The sequence below is a fragment of the Haliotis rufescens genome, unplaced genomic scaffold, assembly GCF_023055435.1.
Source record: "Haliotis rufescens isolate VD_foot unplaced genomic scaffold, xgHalRufe1.0.p SCAF_2, whole genome shotgun sequence".
NCBI classification, from domain to species: domain Eukaryota; kingdom Metazoa; phylum Mollusca; class Gastropoda; order Lepetellida; family Haliotidae; genus Haliotis; species Haliotis rufescens.
This window is the reverse complement of record NW_025963890.1, coordinates 55,132,035-55,158,786: the sequence shown is the minus strand read 5'-3', so window position 1 is coordinate 55,158,786 and position 26,752 is coordinate 55,132,035. Positions and strand designations below refer to the sequence as shown.

The 26,752-nt window shown below is 40.3% G+C and overlaps 1 protein-coding gene across 2 annotated transcripts in view; it reads right to left on the bottom strand.

The window, feature by feature from the left end:
* Positions 1–26,752, bottom strand: part of LOC124140922 — a 33,576-nt gene that overhangs the window by 4,239 nt on the left and 2,585 nt on the right. The window contains exons 1-3 of one of the 2 annotated variants that reach the window (XM_046508773.2): positions 18,077–18,187; positions 5,082–5,311; positions 1,853–2,002 (exon numbers count right to left, since the gene is read on the bottom strand). In XM_046508773.2, coding sequence (XP_046364729.1) covers positions 1,853–2,002; positions 5,082–5,271 — 340 coding nt within the window. In that variant the 5' untranslated portion in view covers positions 5,272–5,311; positions 18,077–18,187. Of the gene's footprint in view, positions 1–1,852; positions 2,003–5,081; positions 5,312–18,076; positions 18,188–26,752 lie in introns of those variants that run through there. The other variant, XM_046508764.2, reaches the window with a different exon arrangement.

Here is a 26,752-nt window from a genome sequence, read left to right as displayed (position 1 = left end):
GAGCTACCCAACGAATTGTTTATCTAGACTGTATGTCTTCAGCCACAAGGACAGGAATACTCTAGGGGTAAGGTTCAAAGGGAGAAAATACGTTATCGGTGGAAAATATATTTCCAGAAAGGATACTAATTTGTAAGCACTTGATTGGCAAAGCGGTTTCCGAATTCAAGTAAACAAACATTCCGTAATGAAAACCATCAGGTGAAAAACGCGCTCGTTAAAAATCGCAAATGGCTTGAGAGTTGCAGACTCCGCGTCTGGCCCCCGACCCGTGTGTGTAATTTCTCCCCTTGGCGCATCGTGGATCACTTTTCGCGCGGCGTGTGCGGAGCTGCTGTGTTAATTTGTATCATCTTTGCTGTTGTATGAAGTTCAAGAGGTTTGGGAAATTCACGTCCCCTTTTCTGAAGATATTCTTTTGATAGGAGCGAATGTTAACTGATCGCCTAAACAGAGGCAGTGACATGGCTGGCATTGGTCCGGCGGTTAGAAGAAATCGTTACCATTCCGCGCTACAGGGAGCTCGTTTATCACCGCATTTGCACGTGCAACATCGTTAAATGAATTCTTATGAGACATGATAATTTGAAGTATTTTCTTATTACTTGGGAGTTACAACCAGCGTAATGTTTACGAAGGGAGTAGATAGTAAAATGTTTGTATCCCTTTCCCAAGTAATTGGTGACGTTGATGAGATGCGTGTGTTTGAAACACACAGATGAAGACACATCGGTATAACAGTTTACATATGACGTCATTCATGACGTCATTCATGTAATGTCTCTTACTTTTGTTCGCTGCAGATACCATTAACAGAGCATTAATGCATTTGCTCACTGATTGTAATCCCTCAAACAATGTACGGGCGTGACATACAACTTCGTCAGCACTACATGTCTATTTCAGATGTACATTTCACATGTAGAAACATGTTTTTATAACAAGGGATGTGTGTTGCGTGTTCATTTCATATCAGCTGTTGTCAACTATATATGCTGTTATTCATTTTCCCTTAATAACATTAATTGATCTAATTATAACAGTAAATACGTTCCATACCAGGGCCCACTTGCACAAAGCGATCTTTAGCGCTAAGATGATCGTAACTCCCATGCTTTAACATAGGTTTACGGTAGTTGTAGCGCTAAGATCGCTTTGTGCAAGTGGGCCCAGGATAGTGCAGGTGTGAAGCTATCATTCACACGTGCTGGCAGTTGCAAAGCGGTTCCTTCAAACTTGCTATCATTCATCTTAAGCAAGACGAATGTATTTTTATGTTGAGTTGGTGTAATAAATTCTGCAAAAGTAGGAAAAAAGTTAAAATGGATTTTTGTTTCTATTTCAAGAGGTTGTTTTATGAAACTAACCTCAAGCCATCCATGATATTGTGTTTTATATCTATCGCGTTGCGCCCTTCACCTTGACATCAGTATAACCTATTTCTCTAACCTTATATTAATTGTTGAGTGAGTGAGTGTGTTTGGTTTTACGCCGCTTTTAGCAATATTCCAGCAATATAATGGGCTTCACACATTGTACCCGGGATTCGAACCCGGGTCTTCGGCGTGACGAGCGAACGCTTTAATCACTAGGCTACCCGACCGCCCCTATTAATTGTTGAAAATAAACCAAATAGATGTTTATATCGATATGTGTGACTGTCTAAACCCGTCATCGCCACAATACAACGTTTAAGTATGACCTTGAAAAAATACCAAAAAGCCTCAAATACGATAAACCAGATGACTAAATATATCTTAACGTTTCTGCATCTTGATTAAACGTCAGTCAATGCTGTTTCAACTTTCACTTTTATTTGTAATAAGCTTATTTTGGAATATACTGCACCTACCAACGCAGAAGGAGAGCAAGCAGAGCCCCATCGTGATTGGCCGGGACTTCGACAACGACGGAAAGAGGATGTATGCGAGGTAGAGGAGGAATGCGACGGCGTAACACATCACAGCCAAAATAGAGAAGGCCTGAGCCGCCATACTAAAGTCTGAAAATAATAACAAAAATAACAACAACAACAACAGCAACAACAATAATAATAATGAAAATGATGATGATGATGATCAAGCAAGTCAGTGAGCCTGATGTGCCATTCAACCCCCTACTACTACAAAACAAAGTAGTAGTAGTAGTAGTAATAGTAGTAGTAGTAGTAGTAGTAGTAGTAGTAGTAGTAGCAGTAGTCTTAATAAAGGTAGACCGCCTCCGTGGTCTAGACCGCCCGGAGAGCGGAAGGTCCGATCACCCGGCCGCGTCATACCAAAAGACATTAAAATATCGTACTTGTTGTTACCCTGACTGGCGCTCGGCATTAAGGGGCTAAAACAAGGACTGGTCAGCTCGGAGTCAGTATACTGCGTCTGAGTTGGGTATTCATGTTAAACTGCCGCATGGTATCTCAGTGGGCTAACACTTTAAATCGTCATCAGTCCGGACTAGTACAAGCAGTCAAAGTCATGCGACGCTAAACCGCATTTCACCTCACCTCACCTTAATATTTATAATAATATAATTATACAAGTGATATAAGTATTAATGGAATTAAGCTTACATGACATTGACGACCATTGTTTCTTTAAAAAGACATGATAAAACGTTTGAAATACAATGCTAGTTCAAAGGGAAATACAGTTAATTAAAAACATATTTTTATCCTTTAACCAATTCGAGAACAACAGTTCCTTAACTGAACCAAATGGAACTATACATGTTCTCAGCACAGTAAGCGGGGTCGTGCTAACAACACTAATTACCAAAACAGCTGCGCTTGCAAAATTAACACATTTATCTTAAAACGTTCCTTTTTTTCATTACAGAAAAAATGCGTTTAAAGAAACCTGCAAACCATACGGTCATATTAGATTTCTCGTCTGAATGGATTCGGACCTCACAATTCGCGTTTTCGCCGACAAGTGTTATCTGTGCAAACGTTGTACCTTAGCTGTTAAAGTAATTGGCCTTTCTATTAACCCCCGTTATTAATCATTATTGCGTTCGCCCCTCTGCGTCGTTACACATGCCGCCATCTTTAATTGAGTTCTGATGTCGCCATTTCGCCCAACCGTATCTTCTGTTGCCACAAGCGTGACACGGACTGATGAGATCTCGCGGTGATGTACCACTTCGGGGAATTGGCAATGGAAACACCATAAAATAAACGAAATTGACACAATGTTAGGAAGGGGCAACCAGGTTTATGCACATACGAGAAATTGAAAAGTCATAAATATGCAGTCAAGTAGGCGTCTTGTCAGACTTTTAAACTATCAATGAATGTTTAGCCTAAGGAAAAGCAATAAATGGCCGATAAAGCACTTAATATACAGTTACTGATATGCACTCCTTGAGAAACAGTTCCTTCACGAAGTAGGTTTTATTTTCCCTCCGGAAAATTAATGGGGTTCAAATAAAGTAAATGCTAAGTTTTTCATCCAAATTGTTTACGGAATTGGTTTTCAAGTGACGACAAACTTTGTAGCCCTAAAGAACACTTCTGGGTCATTAACCCTAAGTTCTCCTACTTATATATCACTGAACGCTACTTGTCCCCTACGTTGTATATATAGTGACTGGTTGAGGGTTAAATATGGTTGCTACAATCGCATATCTTAATGTCATCTTCAATCATACGGTTTGTGATACATTATTGACCGTGAAATTAAACGATGAGATTATTTCTTACAGACAAATGCCGTTGAGAGTCAAAATATCATTTTTTGCCGATAAATGGCGTGTTTGATAATTCCATTATCGTTTCTAAAGTTTGTTTTGAGTGCAGGGTAAGGGAAGGCGTACTCAACTGTTAAATATTGACCGAGGACAATTTGTTATGTCACACCAGCACACAACATACAAGTGTTATAAGGGTGTTTCTTTGAGGAGTAACGATGAATTATAAATTATATTCGCCCTTAAGCAAGACATGCGTACAATTTTCGCGAACACCTGGCGTCATAACTGACTTTTAGTGATCCTATTATACAATTTTCACAACTGTTTCCTCTTTTAGTCCAATGGTGCCTGTTTCGGCAGATATTTGAGACTGATAACTCTCTGGCATTGACTTATTATATTGTCTGCCTTCTGTATCGTCTGTACGGTACTGTTGTAGGTTCTGATTGCTGAGAGTGAGTGATTTGGGGTTTGAACGCTATGAACAGTATTGCAGCTACATGTATATTGAGAAGCGGGTTGTAGATAGTGTAAACTTTAGTGAAACCAACGAGAGCACGAAGATGGTGCGAAACCAAAAAAGGAACACTACTAGAGCTAAACTGGGATTCGAACACACGACCAGCGGATTGCGCGCCTTTGTCGACTGGCATACTCATTCCCTCCCGATTCTCAAAAAGAAACATCCCTTGAAGTACAACGCCATTTCACTATATTTTGTTTTAGTTTGTTTTACTGATGGGAATCAAAGTCACTGGGGCCATCGAACTGTTCGAGACATCCGTAGTGGAGTGACGTGATTATAGCATTGTGACAATAACGATCCTGTGCCATCGTCTTAACCGCTGCGGTCGTGTTCAAAGAGTTCGACATAACGAGAAATCACTGAAGATCCCTGTAAGAGGCGACTGGTGATGATCCGGGGTAGAATAGGTATTCAGGAACCCATGCTTGCCCTAAAAGGCGACTATGCTTGTCGTGAGCGGCGACTAACCGCGTCGGGTGGTCAGGCTCGCTGACTTGGTTGATGCATGTCATCGACCCCAATTGCGTGGATCGATGCTCATGATGTCAATCACTGGAGTGTCTGGTCCAGACTCGATTATTTACAGACCGCCGTCATATAGCTGGAATATTGCTGGGTGCGGCGTTAAACAAAAAAACAAACAAGCAAACAAGAGGCGACTAACGGGATCGTGTTGTCTGGCTCGCTGACTTAGTTGATTTATGTCACCGTATCTCAATAACTTAGATCGATGCTCATGATGTCAACCACTGGACTGTCTCGACCAGATTCGATTATTTACAGACCGCCGTCAAATGGCTGGAATATTGCTGAGTGCGGCGTTAAATATCAAACAAACATGACGAGACATCACTGTATACGCACTTACCAGCTTTATTCGGCAGACATTTCAAGCGTTTTTCCCCTTCCATCAAACTAAAGAAGCAGAAGTTCCAGATACCGAACGCCAGCTCCTTGCCCGACGTTGACCATGACGTCGTTGCCAGGGAGACGAAGTAGGCGACTGCTGCAATCAGCAGCATGACAAGTGAGGACGCGAACAAACCGGACATGTGCATCCTGACTGGATGGGCGGGTCACTGGCGGTCACCGGGCCATCTGAAATACACACATGTCAATTACTTAGTGCGATACCTGTCATTCGACAAAAAATGGTTACATCGTTTGTGACGATGCATCAAGAATGAACGAATTGTTACTGTAAAATGTAATGTATATGACAATAGTTGGTTACATTAATAACTGCAACGCCTTTTAAGCAATTGTGTGCTGTCTTGTCACGTGCACTATGAAATGTACATGTGAACAGCTGTTTACAACTTCAAAGGCGTCAGCTCAAAAGTAGAGACTTGATGTCATCTTTGTCGCGTGCACTGTGAAATGAACCAGCGAATATAATCCGCATTTGAGACAAACGTAGCACCGATATCAGATAAAAGTATCGATACTCTTCAGGGATCACAAACTCTATGCATCGGATCAATGAAGTTCGACTTAACGAGGTTTCACTGTGCAATCAAACCTCGTTAATCCGGACTGCACGGTGCAAATTAAAATCATCCGGAGTAACGTTTTGAGGATATAGCATAATGTTCCTTTATATATATAACGGACGTTCCAAACAAGATCGCTCGGAAGCTAGGGTTCCAGGATTAACGTATTAATGCTATTATAATAGAATAATGTTCCTTTGGATATATAATGGACGTACCGGAAACTTAGGTTCGGAGTAAAGAGGGCCCAGACTAAAGAGGTTTCTTTGTAAATGTACAACAGTGTGGGCGACTTATTGCTGAAGCTTGCGAATTTTAACAATTTGCACTTTTCTAAATTTAACCTTTAATTCTTTAGCCTGTTTGTCTACAAGCATAAATGATATATCAATTATCTCTTGTTTATCTCAAAACAACATTCAGCCTTACTCTGTGCAGTATATCGACAGTGCCCGATGTCTAGGGTGTCTAATACACTGTAATCATCGCCCACCGGAGAACTACCCCCTCGGTCGTATTTCGGCAATTAAATATTGTGTTATCTGTCAAGCACACGTGATGTCATCTCGACGTCACCTGATGGGCCATGCCCGGCCCCATGCGCGATATGAGATATATCCATTAGTTGAAATGTACATCGACCGGGGAGTGGTTATCATATCACTGGATATGGAAACAGTAGGCGGTTTGGAGAAGCAACCAATAAATTTCAATTTTAACGTAAAAAATAAATTATGAATAGAATGAAAATACTTTTTAAAAAAACATCCCCAGAGAGCAGCTGTAATGTAGAGTTTCTCCTCCTGATCAGGTTGCTGATGGTGTCCGCGAAAAGGAAAATAATGATGAACCGGATGATGAAACGGCAAAATCTAAGGATAAACGAAATATTGATGCTGGGTATCAACTATGTGCCAAAATCAATGTTGCATGTTGATAATGGAATGTTTGTATTCCAAATGAAGATATATTGTTTAAAAACGCCGAGCGAAAACCTGTCAAGTGCTCCCACGTGCTGTGCACGTGGCCACAGCGGGCGCGGTATCGCAGGGCTATCATTATAATTGTATCCCTCGCATTATCGGAGCGAAATGTTTATAATAAACGCCGGAATTCATGGCGTCTTGAAAATATACTTCATGTTGGTGATCCATTTGATATATTTCAAATGCAACCAAAAGATATCAATACCTATTTGCGACCAGAGACCAATTATCGGTATATGGCCGCTGTTGAAACGATCTGAAAGCATTATGACTCGTTCACTTGCCTATAAACCATCACATGCGTTTCACAAAGCGATTACAAATGACAGTGATTATCATTATTATCCAAGCGGAATATTAATGATGAGATTATTATGATGAATTACCTCTATTATCTACTGATGCTTAGTAGATACTTATTCAGGTGCTTTGCTCAATTTCCTTAATTATCTACTGCCAGAGTCAATTAACCAGTCCCTAGTAAATTCAAGCATACATGAACAAGAAGCCATCTCTGCATGTTTTCGCAAAAGTAATCTGCTGGAAAACAATTATTTGTCCGAAGCAAAGAAAATAGGAAACCGATTATTGGATGGTCTGAACAATAATTTGTTTTGCTGAAGAAAATTGATGGGTTATATCCCTTTAAAAATACTTGCATGTCGAAAAGAAAACTCCTTGCCTCTCACCCTGCCGCCGCAGGATATTACATGGTCGGTCCCCAAGTCTTTCGGGTATATTAATAACCCGTTCGTAACCTATGAACTTTCCGTGGTCTATTACACATACACCTCACACATGTTCCCCGTTTTTGTAAACAACATTACGGCATTGTTAAGTCAAACTGCACATAAAACGACTTGGTCCTAATTCCGAAAACCTTCATAATCAGATCGACATCAATGATTTAATTAACGCTTTTCCTTCATTCCAGAAGCGAGAATTCCAAAACAGTGTTGGGGGTTTGGTTAGGCACGCGGTAAATATGCCAACTCGACTCCTCACAAATGGCAAAAATCCGGAAAAAATAATAATGCTTGAATAATAAAAGAAACACGCCTTGTCTTGGGGAGGTTTTTGTTATGACGACTTGACTAGGCTATTGTGGAATGATATCTGGAACATTCTCTGGCGCGGGTTTTGACACGCGAAGAGCCCAGGTCTGGTCTTGAACGAGAGACAGAAGCATGTTTTCCAGATAATTTCACTTCATGTAATTTAATTCTCCGCTCTGCTTACACCTTTCGTCGACTGTATTCCCGACTGTCGGGACAGAGGTATCGGGAAGACGTGTACCGTATTTCCTGTGGTATGTGTTACATGACTTTGTCCCGTATACCCAAGCTCTACAACAGCGTGGGAATTCCGGGGCAGTTTCCTAGGACTCTTGGTGTTCGTATGAGTCATCTGTTTTCGGGTGAGTGAGTGAGTGAGTTGGGTTTAACGCCGCTTTTAACAGTATTCCAGTTATATCGCGGCGTGTCAGCTTAATGTGGGAGGAAAGCCCGAAGTGATGCATGTCTCAGACGTTTACCACTTCGGTGAAAGCCACGAGCACGGGTATGGTGCTGACAAACCTAGAAACATAATCGGGGCCAACCGGGATTCGAACCCACAATCATAGGTTTCGGGCGTGCCCAAGGGACGCAACTCTGCACAGCGAATCGCGGCGCCTTAGACGACTGGGCCACCCGTGCCCCCCTGCTTTCGGGATCGAATGGTTAATGACTGTTTGTGTCATTATGTCATAGGACCACAATGTCTGGTTCATAGACTTTGTGTGTTTGTTTTTTAACGCCGCACTCAGCAATATTCCAGCTATATGACGGCGGATTGTAAATAATCGAAACCACAACCGGACAATCCAGTGATTGATGTCATGAGCATCGAACTACGGAATTGGGATACGATGACATGCATCCACCAAGTCAGCGAGCCTGACCACACGATCCCGTTAGTCGCCTCTAACGACCAGCATGTGTTGCTGCATGAAGACCTATTCTACCCCGGATCTTCACGGGGATGGTTCGTATTCAATTACGTACTAGTCGTGAAAGTATACAGTGATATACTTCACATGAGGCCCCCATCTGTTTTAATGTACCCGAAAAATGCGATATTGACTGATAGTCCGAGGTCCATCGTGCACTTTATGGTCCATAAAAACAAGTATTGACCTTATATTAAAAGCCTATATAGTTTTTTTATGATGTAATAAAGAGACAAAAGCAGATTCTACATAGCGAAAGATTAGCTACAATAACGTTTAGAGGTTCCAAAAAACGGAAACATCTGAACAACTTGGGAATACAACTTCCGGAAAATCCCCATTCTATTTTTAGCAACTGGCGTAAATTATTAAACCTGACTTTGAGTCAATATGCTTTACTGTCGACACGTGACCGTATCATTGCCAATAAATATGGCGGAAATCTGTAACGTTGTGAGCACATGTCTATCCATTCACTCACTTACTCAAATTGAGCCACATATTTGATGCATTTCGTGACAAATATTTAGTCATATAAAAACTTTAACTAAATCCACTGAACGATATACATTCACTGCTTTACTCTCCATCACAATTGAGTGCAATGGTTATATGTTACAAGCACTCATACACATCTCAATCATGAAACATACTCGTATTGACTTGCCCTTGCGTGTGTTTGTGACGGGTGCCACCGGTGGGGCAGATAAGCTCACTTTTTCGCGAACACCTGGTGTCATTACTATTTGATAATGATTCATACTCACATGCTTATGATATTGTCAGAATCGTACAATCGACTCTGCCTTTTGCAGAGATTTCTTATGAATATGGAAAGGGTTTTGTCGCTTTTATTTACAACCATTGTGAAACCGTTTATTTTAGAAATGCATATACATTCATATAAATGTCAGGTACGGATACTTGTATTTTCGAGCCAACCTTCTGAAGCAACGGCAATTGTTCCACCCCAAAGGCAAATATCTGCCACATCTTACTCAGGATCTACAGACATAGAAATACATACTGAATTAATAAACACATATTCATTTCCATAATTATCGGTCTTTATAATGACAGCTTGTGGAATTATTTCGTTTCGGATTTGGATTCCAGTTTTCGAATAATGAGTATTTGAATATTTGAGGTGGAGATGGTTAAAGGGCAAGTTCACACGGAAATGAACCAATTTTTCTTGTACTTTTTCCACATTAAAAGTGTTAACATAGAAGTGTCATAGACAAAAATATAAAAACATCATATTTAATTAACATATTTTTTGCATTAAAACGATTTATATTTTTCACATTTACCAAGTGTTCTATTTCCATAACAAAAACACCATGGCTTATGCCCCTTGCAATATGACGTCATTGGTGCCAATTGATAAACATTATGACGTCATCATGCTTTGTTAGAGCCGCTTCACGTGGTGTAGGTACAGTTTTGTGATTCTAGCGTCTCAGATGCCAGCCAGAAATTGTGTTATGCTGAGTCACCACTGCGCCGGAGTGTGTCGTAGACCATGTTGTTTTACCGCAAACTGGTCCTTGATATCTTTTGCGTTGAGAATAGACAGGGACCCAGTTGAATTGGCACCAATTACGTCATAATCTAAGGGGGATAACTCAGGCCTATTTCGCTCGTAAAACGAAGGCCTCATAACGACATATCATTTTAACACTATTGTGAGCTTCCTACTTTCACTGTGAAAAAAATGAGCGTATATTTTCAAACACAGATACTAACTAATTCTAAAATTGCGTTTTGTTTTAGAAAAAGAAAGAAAGTGATTTTTGCGTGTACACTTCCCCTTTAATAATATGTTTTTCCCTCAGAATTTAGATCGGAATTTTGTAATTTTACCAGCAGTAGTTAGGTAAGTTACGCGCTGAACAGAACAAAGGCACCAGACCCTGGAGTAAGCAGTCTGTGCAGCAAACGTCATCGCCATCAAACGCCATGTCAATCTCTGAAGAGAACCTGAGGAGACGTCCCCGGGTTGTTATTAGACACTACCTGGTACCCATCTGCAGGCTGGTTATCGGGTATATTACAGTTACCCTACACACGGAGGACACTGTTCGAGGCTGGGGTATTTGACGCATCAATGACAAAAATGATGACTGGTGCAATTCCCTATTTTGACTTATGTTCCCGTTTTTTTCAGGTGAACAATTGGCTTGCCGTTGCATGTGTTTGTGACGGATGCCACCCACATGGCCGGATACTTTTATCGAACAATCTGATATCATCATTATAAACAGATGATTATCATATAGTCCGAATGTTATGATAATGGAGGGAAGTTATCGCTTTTATTCACCCATCTACATCAGCTCGCTGTGGAGACGCATTCACCTCACATGATGAACACACATACTTGGCGTGCTGACTGTTATCTCCTGGATATCAATCCGTCTTTTCGATCAGTGTACATTGAGGTGAGATGAGGTGAAATTCGGTTTAACGTCGCGTCCAAGATTATTGCACTTATGTAGCGACGTGCATGTACGTGTATGTGTTTGTGTGGCTGCTTGTACTAGTCCGGACTGATGCCGATTTATAGTGCTAGCGATACCATGCCGCAGGCCCACTCAGACACAGTACACTGACTCCGAGCCGACCAGTCCTTGTTTTAGCCCCTTAATGCCGAGCGCCAGACAGGGTAACAACAAGTACTATCTTTTAACGTCTATTGATATGACGCGGCCGGGGATCGAACCCCGGACCTTCCGCACTCCGGGCGGACGCTGTACCACTAGACCACGGAGGCGGTTCAGTGTACATTGAAAATATTTCAATATAAATGCCGGGCAAAAGAAATTAAACACACGTGTTTGACGGTGGCGAAAATGAAACCAACAAGATCATCGTTGTGTTTTGGGCCTTAAATTTGCAGTGTTTCGGCGACTGGTTTCAGTCTAGTAACGTTTTGTTAACGTTTGTAATTTTGTGGTCAAATACAGTTTTCAAGTGTATACTGTCTTCTCCCCGGCAGTGTACATGTGTGGCGATACCAGAGAGTCTCTGTGATATAAAAAGGTGTCTAAAAAACGTTTTTGTATTGATGGCAAACTCGAAGGCGAATGTGTTAACCGTGTGTGCATTAAGCAGTGTAGAAACGAATGGCAGTATGTTGATATGACAACCAAATGAAATAAACACTGTATGCGGAGAAACATGTCTACAGCATGCCAGCCAACATGTTGTATATGTAACTGTAGTCCTGTTTCCTGTCATGCTCTTCATTTATTTATAGGCAGGCCATAGGATTGAATAATAACTCGAACAAAGCCACATTTGTTAAACAAAGATACTATATTTCGCTAAATATATTAAATTGCTTTCATACGAGAATGGCCAATCTATGATGCATGTTTCACGATTCAAAAACTGTAAATGCATTGAATGAAATAGCATGAAAAAGGCTTAACAGTAAAATTATTATAAGGTAAGATGCCGTTATACTTTTATACGTTTTACAGTTACAGAAACACCTGACGGACGTATTCAAAATACCGCTTGCTTCATAACGGTACGAGTACTTCAACTGAAAGGTCTCATTGCGATAATAAAAGAAGCTGAAATTAGCCAGTCTTGTTTTCAAAGCATCTAATGCCAAGGAAATGCATAGCTTTGTTCAGTGAGTGCATGTGTTCGTCCTTGATGCAGTTTAGATGCCTTAAGAAAGCAAACATGTTTTCTTCTGAAGCCAAACTGCGTCACAGTGTCGATTTTACTCACAATCGAAAAACAAACCAAAAATACTTTACTGAGTGCATGGCATTTTGAGACCAGGTTCCTGCTTGTCCCGTATTCATTTTCTGATATTTAATGAGGGATTTTTGTATCAGAACGAAGGGCACTTCATTTACCATATGTAAAATAAGGAACACATTAAGCATAATCTTATTCATTGATAGAGTTATTTATCACCTCCTAGGCGAAGCAAGTCACCTCAATGCCTTTCATTGAGCACAGTAAGAATAAAGTAGTTGAAGTCCCTAAATCAACCCTGATGCCAAGAAGTACTTATTTGTATGTTAACGCTCGTTAGTGATATTTTGTTAATGTTAGTGAGGTGTTTGCTTAAATACACTATTCACACATTATACTTCTACCCCCTACACTGCTGGACAAAAGAATGTATACACTCATCTTTGTTGGTAGCAAAAGGTGACACATACAAGAAATGCACGGTTATTCGATGGTGATGTGTTTTATACGGGTATGGTACTTATGTTTTGTACCTTACATTTGCAGTGTTTCGGCTTCCGGTTTTCAGCCCCGTAGCCTTTCGATAATGTTTTGGTCAAATCCAATCTTCCATATTTTCCCAGCAGTTTAAATTATCGCAATTTTGGAATATAAATTCCATGTCGAATGTCAGCGTCCCGCTTGTCTCAAACACTTTATTACACGATTATCTACTATCTCGAGCAATGCGCGATTTAATTTTACCAAATTTTACATTAAGAAAAACACACTACGTATTTTCCTGTTTCCCGAAAATTACAACCGACGCTCAAAACAGAAAGGTATAATTAGTATGATCTGCTCGCCCAGGTGTATAAACAATATTAAGGTATCACAGTCTGTGATATTTATTTCAACAACCAGAATACATCCACACTATACCTCTCTAAATCTACTTACTTTTGTTTCTCGGTGGGAAATATGTCAAAACATTTGCCCGAGTGGATGTTAATGACGAAAACGTGTAGGTCAAGTGAAACCGACATGCAGAAGTCAATTTCGTCTAAAACAACAAATAAGAGGCATGTTAGTTTATCAATGCCAATCACACGTGCGCCCAGATAGATAGTTCTACTTCTGTTTGATAGTTCAAGCCATGTCAGAGAGTGCAATGGTTGTATGAAATCACACACGATTTAGGGGGCCGACTATTCGACATTCGTCGGTGGGTGGTGGGGTTGGTTGATAATATTCTTTTCCCGTATATGATTGACAAAATAATGTATTGTCCTGTTTTGCAGTATCTCGTCCCCTTGACAAGGGTGTTCAATAAAATAATGTGTCACGGGTCCTAAAGGATTTTTTGGACCTAGCCCACATCCCTTCTAACCCTACCCCATAATGGCCGGTTCCTTCGAGGAAATCTTGGTTCTCTATTCCAAAAATGTTGGCAAGGGTATTGATTTCGTTGATTTGAAGTACAATACTCTTTCACTTCGAAACAGATGTATCCCACCTTGTATGCGTATTTGTGATTGTTTGAAGATAACTGGGTATAATCTATCTGTTGTGTTTATCTATAGCCATGGCCATGACGCACACTATGAAGATACACACAGTTTAAGTGACTGAAGATACCGGCTCTGTTTGTTAGCGTTTTAATACATGAAAGGTACAGAATCCAAGATATATTGATTGGGAGGTTCTCCTGCATGCCTGACATACAAGTCCAACTGTTTATGTGTCCATGGAGTCTATTATATTTGTTTGCTTGTTTGTTGTTTAACGCCGTACTCAGCAATATTCCAGCTATATGACGGTCTGTAAATAATCAACTCTGGACCAGACAATCCAGTGACTAATATCATGAGCAACGATCCACGACATGAGCATCTGTCTACGCATTTAGGAAAGAATGACACGTGTCGACCAAATCACCAAACCTGACCTGGTCTATCTCCAAGACGTAAGAGAATGAATTAAAAAAAGTCCAACTGAAGTCGAGAATGATTTGGCAAGTCTACATTGCATCAGCTCTCGGCTTAAAAGTAAGGATTGTTCCGGCGTCATTTGGATTTTATATAGTTTGTAGATATATATTTTAACGTAAGATAACTGTATTTCTAGGACTAAATGTCAGTCTAAGCTTGACCACCCGATCCCGATAGTCGCCTGGGTCGCTGAAGATACATTCTAACCCCGATGAGGTCAAGGTAAGTGTAGGAAATGTCATTTAGCAATCTTGCTGGGATCACGACGAGCATGATATACTTGCAGGTGCTGCTAAGGCTGCATACAGAATTATTCTCTGAGGTATGTTTCTCAAAATTGAGGAAGGAGGGACTTTTTGTATACTTTCTAAATTCAAAACAAAAATGAAGCGTGAGGAACACTTTTTATTATAATAAACAGTTGTCAAGCATGCCGTTTTATCGATAATCGAGTCTTTTTCATAAGACCCGGGAAATTTGAAATATAATTGTATAGTTATTATTATCAAAAGAAAATTGTTACGGTTGCGCATACATTAGTCCTTTTGCAATTGTGCCTACGGTCACGTGATGAATACACAAAATCTCAGTGTCAGATACGTCGCAACACAAATTTGCAAAAAGTTATGAGAAAGGAATATAAAAATGCATTATGTATTTAAACCGTTTGTTAAAAAACGGTATACGTCAATGACAAAGTTCGTTTTACATTTCTGATTCAGATTATCAGTTCACTCATGTGTCTTTCTGCTCTCAGTCATAGGTCTTCAGCACCCAATGTATGTCGTAAAAGGCGACTTTGCTTGCCGTAAAAGGTGACTATGCTTGCCGTAAAAGGCGACTAACGTGATAGGGTGGTCAGGCTCTCTGACCTGGTTGATGTATGTCATCGTATCCCAATCGCGTACATCGATGCTCATGATGTCAATCACTGGAATGTCTGGTTTAGACTCGATTACCGTCATTAGCTGGAATATTGCTGAGTGCGGCGTTAAACAACAATCAAACAAACAATCATTTTTATTTTACATTTTGACGGACATGATTTTATCAGTAAGAACATAAAACGGTTGGTCAGTATCGCAAAATGCCATGTCAATATTGAAAAACCCCATGATACATCAATATTGACCATATGGTCCACACAGAGCCCCGAAGTAGAGGATTGGATGAAGAAGCGGATCAGGGGAGGTGATGGGCTTGGGGAAGGGAATCTCAACTGGAGTAGAATGTTAGCATATGAGGAATGTGAAATGAAGCGAGGCACAACACTACGGTAAGGTATCACCTGGAAAAGGTTACCCGAACGGTCTGTTGTGTTTGTCCGCGTGGAATCTCAGAATGCTCCGAAGGTCTTGTGTTTTATGTTACTTCCCTCCTGAAGAAATCGGTATCATTCTTCCACAATGTATAATTATTTGATATACAGGGTAACCATGCCCCGTGGTATCACCCTGTTTCATGTCAAAGAAAACTAGGTACTTCTATTTTGGTAGGTTGCTAATATGGTTCACATTTACATAGTAAGTGAGTATAGTTTTACGCCGCTTTTAGCACATTACAGTATTACTGAGTGAGTGATTGAGTGAGTATGGTTTTACGCCGCTTTTAGCACTATTCCAGCAATATCACGGCGGGGGACACCAGAAATGGGCCTCACACATTGTACCCATGTCGGGAATCGAACCCGGGCCTTCAGTGAGATGAGCGAACTCTGTAACCACGAGACTACCCCCTGCTCCTTTGCAACCATATAGGTTAAAAGTTAATGTGAAGTAAGGTAATCATAATATGACTTTCGAAATAGTGTTTGGAGGACGATCGGGGCTGTTTATATTTTAAAAAGTTTTAATAATCACCAAGAAGTAAAGTTTGGTTATAGACTCTGGTCGTAGTGACATTCCAACACAATAAAAATACGGTTTGCAGGTTAATCAAATGTCTGAAAAAAATGTCGACCACATGGGATGCAATGGGGAGGGAAACAAAACACGATGTTCTTGTGCGTCACGATCTTCACGCTAAGAAAACAGGAAGTCTTCATCTGTTTAATTACATAATAACCGTCTAATTCAAAACTGGTCTTGAGAAACACCTAAAACTGTTCCCGAGCCAACTTCGCTAACATCATTCAACAACACTCGTCGATGCTATGTCTACATGTATCTCTGGTTCAAATCCGAGTCCACGGCTGCGCATTCCAGCCGAGATCCCAGTTACACCGTTCAAGAGGGCATCGTGTGTCATCACGGGCCGACTTCACGAGACCGATCTTTCTCCGAACCTTGCACATCTTTAATTTGAACCCTGTCATTTTTTTACACGTTCCCCCCTCAAATGATGACAGATCTCAATTTTGATACTATCTCTGTAAAAATGATCAAACCCTCCCTCTTCCGGCTCAGGCATTCCGCCTCACAGTTCTGTCATCAGTGCCGTAATTACAGCGACCCCTTGTCACTTTCAGCACGTGCAGAACGTGTTCGTTTTGACACTGACATGACAGATGACTTATGGCACTAATAGGTGTACATTTCAAGGCGACCTATGATCTGGGAAGATACTACACCGGAAAAATGATTACAACACAGTTTGTTTACGTTGATGTTCTGCAAGTGAAACATTACTTTCTAACGAGGCTTTCGCAAATGACTTGTTGAAGATAACACTGCTGACATAGACATTTTTCTCACACGTCTTTGGTGTATATTTCAGCGGGCAATTATGTATGAATAATATTCTCTTTTGTTATGATGTTTAACATTTTCTTTATGGTTCGAGAAAAATGCGAAATAATATAATTGCATGCTGCATAATGTAATCTAAAAACTTTGTTCTGAAACATTGAAAAAGCGATTTCGTTCCTCTTACCGCTGTCTTTATTATTTTTTGTTATCCTAAACCTTGCTCATTCCCCTAACCGTGTGGCACCTAACACCCATTTGTTCAATGACATCATTCTCTTGTTCAATGACATAATGGTGAAAAATGAAAAATTGCCATTTTTGATTGATATTTCGCTAATGAACATATTGTTATTTAACTCGATAACCCTTCATTTATTCATTTCTAAATTCAACACAAATATCAGCAACTATTTTGACAGGCCTGACGAAAAGTGTACCTTTTCATATGATCAGAAAATATTAGATATATAGCTACTTTGAAAAATAGGCGATTACTGATGCTAAATTCCAAAATGAGGAATCTCTCCGTGCAAGGAGTTAAAAGAAAATCAACCCTATAAAACAACCCTATAATCACTGTCGACTTATTGATGTTTAATACTTGATGTCCTCTCCATCAAATGTTTGAAACTGTCGCTCAGTATCTTATCACGATGAATACCTGAACCAACGTGAAGCTCGTCCAACGGGCGATCTGATGTTGGTTCGAATCCCCAAGAGTTGACAAGAATTCTATATGACACCCGACAATTATTCTGATTGGTCAAAATCAGGTATATAATCCCATTTGATACATTAAAATCAACATACCCTTTCACACATAAATCTTGCGTACGAAAACATCGATCTAAAGCCCTCGTTCCAAATTAAGATATGAGGCATCTATAATACAGTGAGACGACCTCAAATATTAAAACACAGTAGGTTTATCTTCTTATTCTTTGTGATTAACAATTAGATAACACAGATTCTCTACAAGTCTTTCAGTAACAAGCATGAGTCATAGAAATCACTTACCGTGATTGAAGAACAAAGATGACAAAAAGTGACGAATCAGCAATATCACACAGGTGCTGCTGTTTTATCTGTACCCTGCGAAAAACGGTACATCTGAAGACAGACTTCACTCGTTCGCGCCTAATCAACGTTATTGCAACAGCCTCGACCCTTCGTGCACCGTCTGAGGACGCCAATTAGATGACGTTATATCAAAAGACGCCGCACTACATGAGACCGCCTCACTCAGTTCTGCCCTTATCTTCTTGCGCGGTGTGTTTTAACAGATACTCTCCGCGTTTACACGACTTCCTCGATGGACAAGATAAATACCGTTTACTCATTAGGCTAATTAAAACAACTTTCCATGTGCAACGCAGATTCTTGCACGTGCGTTGAGAAAAGCTGTTGTGTATTTCAGCATAAATATGACACGTCACCAGAACGCACGTCGCTGACGCTGCGAAGCAGCATTCCGCTTAATATTTATTCTAGCAATGGTAGATAACTCAAATATTACGATGATTTGTTTTATGAACAGTTTGAACGAGAGTGTATGTTGCGATATAATCCAATTAAGCTGATAATGAAGCCCACTGTCTTGCCAATGCTGTGTAGTTCTCTAGTGAAGGGATTCCTAGCAGGGCCTGCCTCGCCCTTGTTCATAAACGAACTGTTGCAAATAAAATTCCGCGTATGTATGTTTGCGTAAAACACCCAGTGGAGTGAAACAGAAGCTGGTCGTCAGGTGGAATTGCTCATGTGGCCCCTGACTGTAGGCAGGCGATCGTAAAGAACATTGGTAACGTTAAACCAGACACCAGAAATTACCCACAAGCATGTTTAGTGAGCGCTCGAATACTTCTTTTCAGACTATTCAGCGGAAATATATGATAATAGTTTATGCCAGCAAACCAGATTAAAATCTAAAAACACGTGATCAAGACAGGACACGGGGATATGTATGTGTATCGGTATATCACATGTTATTTGGAAAGTACATTTGTAGCCAAAATACGGAGCCTGTTAACACACAATATGTGAAGATTCAGTAATATGATCAACAGCATAAATAACATTTGATGAGTTTCATTTTCTGTTTGTTTGTCTAAAATACGACTAAGAAGTAAATAAAAAAAATATATATACAACTGCCGTTTTATGTACATCCCACTCAACACATATATATCGATCATGTCAACAACGGATAGTTCTACTCAGAGAAAACTATCAATGTTCATATATTTATCATGCACAGTTAATAATTAGAATATGAACTGTTAAACTTGCGCAACCACTCCCGAAAATAGATGTGCATATGGGCCTTTGGCCTTTTAGTGTGGAATAGAACTTTTCTTATCCTATTCCATAAATAACATGAAAGATGATATCACTGTAAATCTGTGAATAATGAATATGTTTGTATGTGAGTGAGTGAGTACATGTGGCTTTACGCCGCTTTGAACAGTATTTCGGTTACATCACGGCGTGTCAGCTTGATGTGGGACGAAAACCCGAAGTGATGCCCAAAAGTGAATTTCGAATTCGAACCCACGATAAGAGGTTTCTCGCACGTCTGGTTTTAAGCATCTCTGTACAACGTTTAATTTGTGGTGCATGTGGCGACTGGGCCACCCGTGGATCCAGGTTTGTATGAAATAGGTCTATTTTCAAGTCTAAGTTTCAAACCGATGTTGTATTGCTCTTATGCTCCAATATGGCGTTTATTTACGTATGTTACGTAAGTACCTACGCTAATAAGGACATTCCTTCCTTCCTGTGTCCACTCAGTAATAAGAAAATAAATAATTTTGTACAAACTTCTGTTGATAATTTCTTCAAGTAAATGCATAAACATATAGGCCTGTTGTCTGTCTTATTCTCTATCATGCGACACATTATAATGCTCAAGTGTATTAAAAAGAGTGAGTGAGTGAGTGAGTGAGTTGGGTTTAACGCCGCTTTTAACAGTATTCCAGTTATATCGCTGCGTGTCAGCTTAATGTGGTAGGGAAGCGCGAAGTGATGCATGTCTCAGACGTTTACCACTTCGATGAAACCCACGAGCACGGGTATGGTGCTGACAAACCTAGAAACATAATCGGGGCGAACCGGGATTCGAACCCACAATCATAGGTTTCTGGCATGCCCATGGGACGCAACTCTGCACAGCGAATCGTGGCGCCTGAGACGACTGGGCCACCCGTGCCCCCTGTATTAAAAAGAACGTACTGCCTTCCCGCACAGTAGACCTTTCCTTGTAAAGAGCTCGAAATGCAAACTCAAGAGAAGATATACACATACCTCCAACTGAAATGAATGCTACGACAAACACTCATAGTTCACATTCCATCCGCCTATCTGTTCACTCATAAGATATACGGTTACCTTCAACAAACATCCTTAAAACCATACGCATAATTCCCGTAACGAAAGTGTTATCATTAAGTCAATCACGCCAATAGACCACACAGATATCTCAAAAACTTGCGTGCACAAATAGAAGCCAACAATTGCGTCCTGTAACAATTACCATCAATAAGACAGGGCAGAGAACATATCCCTGTAAGACGCCACTACACAGTAACGCGTTCTTTGCTTCCACTGCATCAGCAGGGAGGTTAAATTTGATCGCCAAGGTATGACATTGAGCAAGACAAATTAGCAACTCTCTCTAACTTAATGAAGATTGGTTGCGATAGTCCGACACACTCACTATCCGAACTGGGAGCGGGGGTTCCTAAATTGACGCTTGCTGATAACGGATGACATCAGAGTTCCAGGAACACAGTGGTAACCATTTGTCCCTCGTTGAAGAAGTCGTACACTACCGACAATCGTCTAGGGTGACTGTAAGTGGAGCGAGCTTAATGTTGGGTCAGTCAGGTGCATGGGGCAGAGTTATAAACACAATCAAATAGGGGTATCATATTACTTTATGTGAATAGTAATTGACCAGTGCGTGTGAGAAGTATAAACTTTCCTACGCCCCATTTCATTTTAGTATTGATATCACACACTATTAATCAACATACTGTTCTGTCGGCTTTTGTGTGATATTTAGAAATTTAAAGTACAATGTATTTGATCCCAGGACTTTTCTATAAATCCCATGAAGGCACTTTAAACAACATGCGAGGTCTGTAGCTCAGCTCACTTACTTTCAGTGTTTTAAAGACGGTGGATTTGTACCATATCTCACAACTTCAAACGACAGCCAATCCATCACATTATCTGCAAATCTGATTGATAATTCTTCACATTCAATTATTGTAGCGTGGTTGTCATTGTAGTCAGAAAGACGGAAAGATCAAAACTTAGATCATTAATACAAAGATCGACTTTCGTCGGCCGTACTGTTTCAGAAAAGGCGACCATGACGTTAACTCTCAAAGTCTCCTTCATCAGGTGATTTTTTGCGCTTGTAATCAGAATAGGAGTCTTCATCCTTTAGTATAACAACACAATCAATATACAATCCTTCATATGAACATAACATGTTGACTTGAGTCCTCGATTTAAAACAATTCTCAATGAACCTGTCTCTCTATGTCCCCAAAGTCTTGGCGAGGAATTGATCGTCTTACAGCTAAACGTGCAGATTAGAAGTCCGAGACAGACAGATAAATAGCTATTTTATAGATAACAAAATGACAATTCATTACCCGACTGTCACGCTTTAACTTAGTCTGGCAACTGCATTGCCACGAGCATATCAACTCTCCTCTGCCCGTCATCGAGGATGTTTGGCGCAATTATTTCGGGATCCGTGCATCTCATAAATTAGATTTACAGAATATTCGCTACGCACAAAATAATCCAATTTCTTTAATGGGGTAATACACTTTTAGTGAAACCTCGTAAACATAAAACGTCAACGATAGAGAATAATTAGACTCGATTACCTGCCCAGACAGATTCCACTGGGCGCAAAAAGTAAAATAGAGGTGAAAACTACCTGAATTGACCACTGAAAATAAGTGATGATACCAGGTGTTCTCGAGAAAGGTAAGCATGTCCTGACCCAAGCGTAGCACCTGCCACTCCCGCAATTTGCATAAAAAGGGAGATCACTGACGACAGTGAAGGATGCTTCTGGAACCATAACCTTGCATCTTCTCAAACAGAATATCGAGTTAATGCATTTCAAGTTTCTTGTTTAGACAAATCTTGATTTGATCAATACCTCACATGTTAACAAAAAAATCAACTAAGAAAATGTTACATATGAGAGCAGAGACAACTAGATATCTATAAACAGTTTCCGATTAAAGCAGATTCAGCGAGATATATATAAACGGTTTCCTATTGTTTTCTAATTGGAGCAGATTCATCTACATATCTATAAACGGTTTTGATTGGAGCAGAGACATCTAGATATCAACAAACAGTTTTTGATAGGACCACAGACGTCTAGATATCAATAAACGGTTTCCTATTAGAACAGAGACATCTAGACATCCATAAACGGCTTTTGATTGGAGCAGAGACATCTAGATGTCCATAAACAGTTTTTGATTGGAGCAGAGACATCTAGATGTCCATAAACAGTTTTTGATTGGAGCAGAGACATCTAGATGTCCATAAACGGTTTTTTATTGGAGCAGAGACATCTAGATGTCCATAAACGGCTTTTGATTGGAGCAGAGACATCTAGTTGTCCATAAACGGTTTTTGATTGGAACAGAGACATGTAGATGTCCATAAACGGTTTTTGATTGGAGCAGAGACATCTAGATGTCCATAAACGGTTTTTGATTGGAGCAGAGACATCTAGATGTCCAAAAACGGCTTTTGATTGGAGCAGAGACATCTAGATGTCCATAAACGGCTTTTGATTGGAGCAGAGACATCTAGATGTCCATAAACGGTTTTTGATTGGAGCAGAGACATCTAGATGTCCATAAACAGTTTTTGATTGGAGCAGAGACATCTAGATGTCCATAAACAGTTTTTGATTGGAGCAGAGACATCTAGATGTCCATAAACGGTTTTTGATTGGAGCAGAGACATCTAGATGTCCATAAACGGTTTTTGATTGGAGCAGAGACATCTAGATGTCCATAAACGGCTTTTGATTAGAGCAGAGACATCTAGATGTCAATAAACGGTTTTTGATTGGAGCAGAGACGTCTAGATGTCCATAAACGGTTTTTGATTGGAACAGAGACATCTTGATGTCCATAAACGGCTTTTGATTTGAACAGAGACATCTAGATGTCCATAAACGGCTTTTGATTGGAACAGAGACCTCTAGATATCCATAAACGGTTTTTGATTGGAGCAGAGACATCTAGATGTCCATAAACGGCTTTTGATTGGAACAGAGACATCTAGATATCCATAAACGGTTTTTGATTGGACCACAGACGTCTAGATGTCCATAAACGGCTTTTGATTGGAGCAGAGACATCTAGATGTCCATAAACGGTTTTTTATTGGAGCAGAGACATCTAGATGTCCATAAACGGTTTTTGATTGGAGCAGAGACATATAGATATCCATAAACGGTTTTTGTTTGGAGCAGAGACATCTAGATGTCCATAAACGGTTTTTGATTGGAGCAGAGACATCTAGATGTCCATAAACGGTTTTTGTTTGGAGCAGAGACATCTAGATGTCCATAAACGGTTTTTGATTGGAGCAGAGACATCTAGATGTCCATAAACGGTTTTTGATTGGAACAGAGACATATAGATATCCATAAACGGTTTTTGTTTGGAGCAGAGACATCTAGATGTCCATAAACGTTTTTTGATTGGAACAGAGACATCTTGATGTCCATAAACGGCTTTTGATTGGAACAGAGACATCTAGATGTCCATAAACGGCTTTTGATTGGAACAGAGACATATAGATATCCATAAACGGTTTTTGATTGGAGCAGAGACATCTAGATGTCCATAAACGGTTTTTGATTGGAACAGAGACATCTAGATATCCATAAACGGTTTTTGATTGGACCACAGACGTCTAGATGTCCATAAACGGCTTTTGATTGGAACAGAGACATATAGATATCCATAAACGGTTTTTGATTGGAGCAGAGACATCTAGATGTCCATAAACGGCTTTTGATTGGAACAGAGACATCTAGATATCCATAAACGGTTTTTGATTGGACCACAGACGTCTAGATGTCCATAAACGGCTTTTGATTGGAACAGAGACATCTAGATATCCATAAACGGCTTTTGATTGGAGCAGAGACATCTAGATATCCATAAACGGTTTTTGATTGGACCACAGACGTCTAGATATCCATAAACGGTTTTTGATTGGACCACAGACGTCTAGATATCCATAAACGGTTTTTGATTGGACCACAGACGTCTAGATATCCATAAACGGCTTTTGATTGGACCACAGACGTCTAGATATCCATAAACGGTTTTTGATTGGAACAGAGACATCTAGATGTCCATAAACGGTTTTTGATTGGACCACAGACGTCTAGATATCCATAAACGGTTTTTGATTGGACCACTGACGTCTAGATATCCATAAACGGCTTTTGATTGGAACAGAGACATCTAGATGTCCATAAACGGTTTTTGATTGGACCACAGACGTCTAGATATCCATAAACGGCTTTTGATTGGAACAGAGACATCTAGATGTCCATAAACGGCTTTTGATTGGACCACAGACGTCAAGATATCCATAAACGGTTTTGATTGGAACAGAGACATCTAGATGTCCATAAACGGCTTTTGATTGGACCACAGACCTCTAGATATCTATAAACGGTTTTGATTGGAGCAGAGACATCTAGATGTCCATAAACGGTTTTTGATTGGACCACAGACGTCTAGATATCCATAAACGGCTTTTGATTGGAACAGAGACATCTAGATGTCCATAAACGGCTTTTGATTGGAACAGAGACATCTAGATATCCATAAACGGTTTTTGATTGGACCACAGACGTCTAGATATCCATAAACGGTTTTTGATTGGACCACAGACGTCTAGATATCCATAAACGGTTTTTGATTGGACCACAGACGTCTAGATATCCATAAACGGCTTTTGATTGGACCACAGACGTCTAGATATCCATAAACGGCTTTTGATTGGAACAGAGACATCTAGATGTCCATAAACGGCTTTTGATTGGACCACAGACCTCTAGATATCTATAAACGGTTTTGATTGGAGCAGAGACATCTAGATGTCCATAAACGGTTTTTGATTGGACCACAGACGTCTAGATATCCATAAACGGCTTTTGATTGGAACAGAGACATCTAGATGTCCATAAACGGCTTTTGATTGGAACAGAGACATCTAGATATCCATAAACGGTTTTTGATTGGACCACAGACGTCTAGATATCCATAAACGGTTTTTGATTGGACCACAGACGTCTAGATATCCATAAACGGTTTTTGATTGGACCACAGACGTCTAGATATCCATAAACGGCTTTTGATTGGACCACAGACGTCTAGATATCCATAAACGGCTTTTGATTGGAACAGAGACATCTAGATGTCCATAAACGGCTTTTGATTGGACCACAGACCTCTAGATATCTATAAACGGTTTTGATTGGAGCAGAGACATCTAGATGTCCATAAACGGTTTTTGATTGGACCACAGACGTCTAGATATCCATAAACGGCTTTTGATTGGAACAGAGACATCAAGATGTCCATAAACGGCTTTTGATTGGAACAGAGACATCTAGATGTCCATAAACGGCTTTTGATTGGAGCAGAGACATCTAGATATCCATAAACGGTTTTTGATTGACGCAGAGACGTCTAGATATCCGTCAACCGTTTTTGATTGGACCAGAGACCTCTAGATATCCATAAACGGTTTTTGATTAGACCACAGACGTCTAGATATCCATAAACGGCTTTTGATTGGAACAGAGACATCTAGATATCCATAAACGGTTTTTGATTGGAGCAGAGACGTCTAGCTATTAATAAACGGTTTTTGATTGGAGAAGAGACGTCTAGATATCTATAAACGGTTTCCGATTGAAGCAGGTTCATCTTGATATCTATAAAGGGTTTCTGAATGGAGCAGAGACGCAGATATTACGCAGACGTAGCACGTGAGGTGTATCCTAAGGCACGAGTTTGTTCGAAACATACCTTTGTTCACCCAGCAGTGAACGGGTGCCGGGTAGGACAAGACTGTTAATCATCTAGCGCCTCACAGGTAGCGTGGGTGCGTGGGTTGTATCCTCCACAGGATGAGGTGATGAGAATGAAAATCGAGTGCCCACTGATCCATTGACCGGTTTAAGAATAATGTGGAGCCATGGGTATACACTTGGTGAGGGGGCACGGGTGGACCAGTCGTCTAAGGCGCCGCGATTCGCTGTGCAGAGTTGCGTCCCTTGGTCATGCCAGAAACCTATGATTGTGGGTTCGAATTCCGGTTCGCCCCAATTATGTTTCTAGGTTTGTCAGCACCTTACCCGTGCTCGTGGGTTTCACCGAAGTGGTAAACGTCTGAGACCTGCATCACTTCGGGCTTTCCTCCCACATTAAGCTTTCACGCCGTGATATAACTGGAATACTGTTAAAAGCGGCGTTAAACCCAACTCACTCACTCACTCACTGGGTGAAATATGGCGCATTATTATGAGATAGTCTGATTGGAGCAGAGACCCATACATATCTATAGTTTCTAAATGGTGCGATAAATTCTAGACACTAAGCACCTGTGTGACCA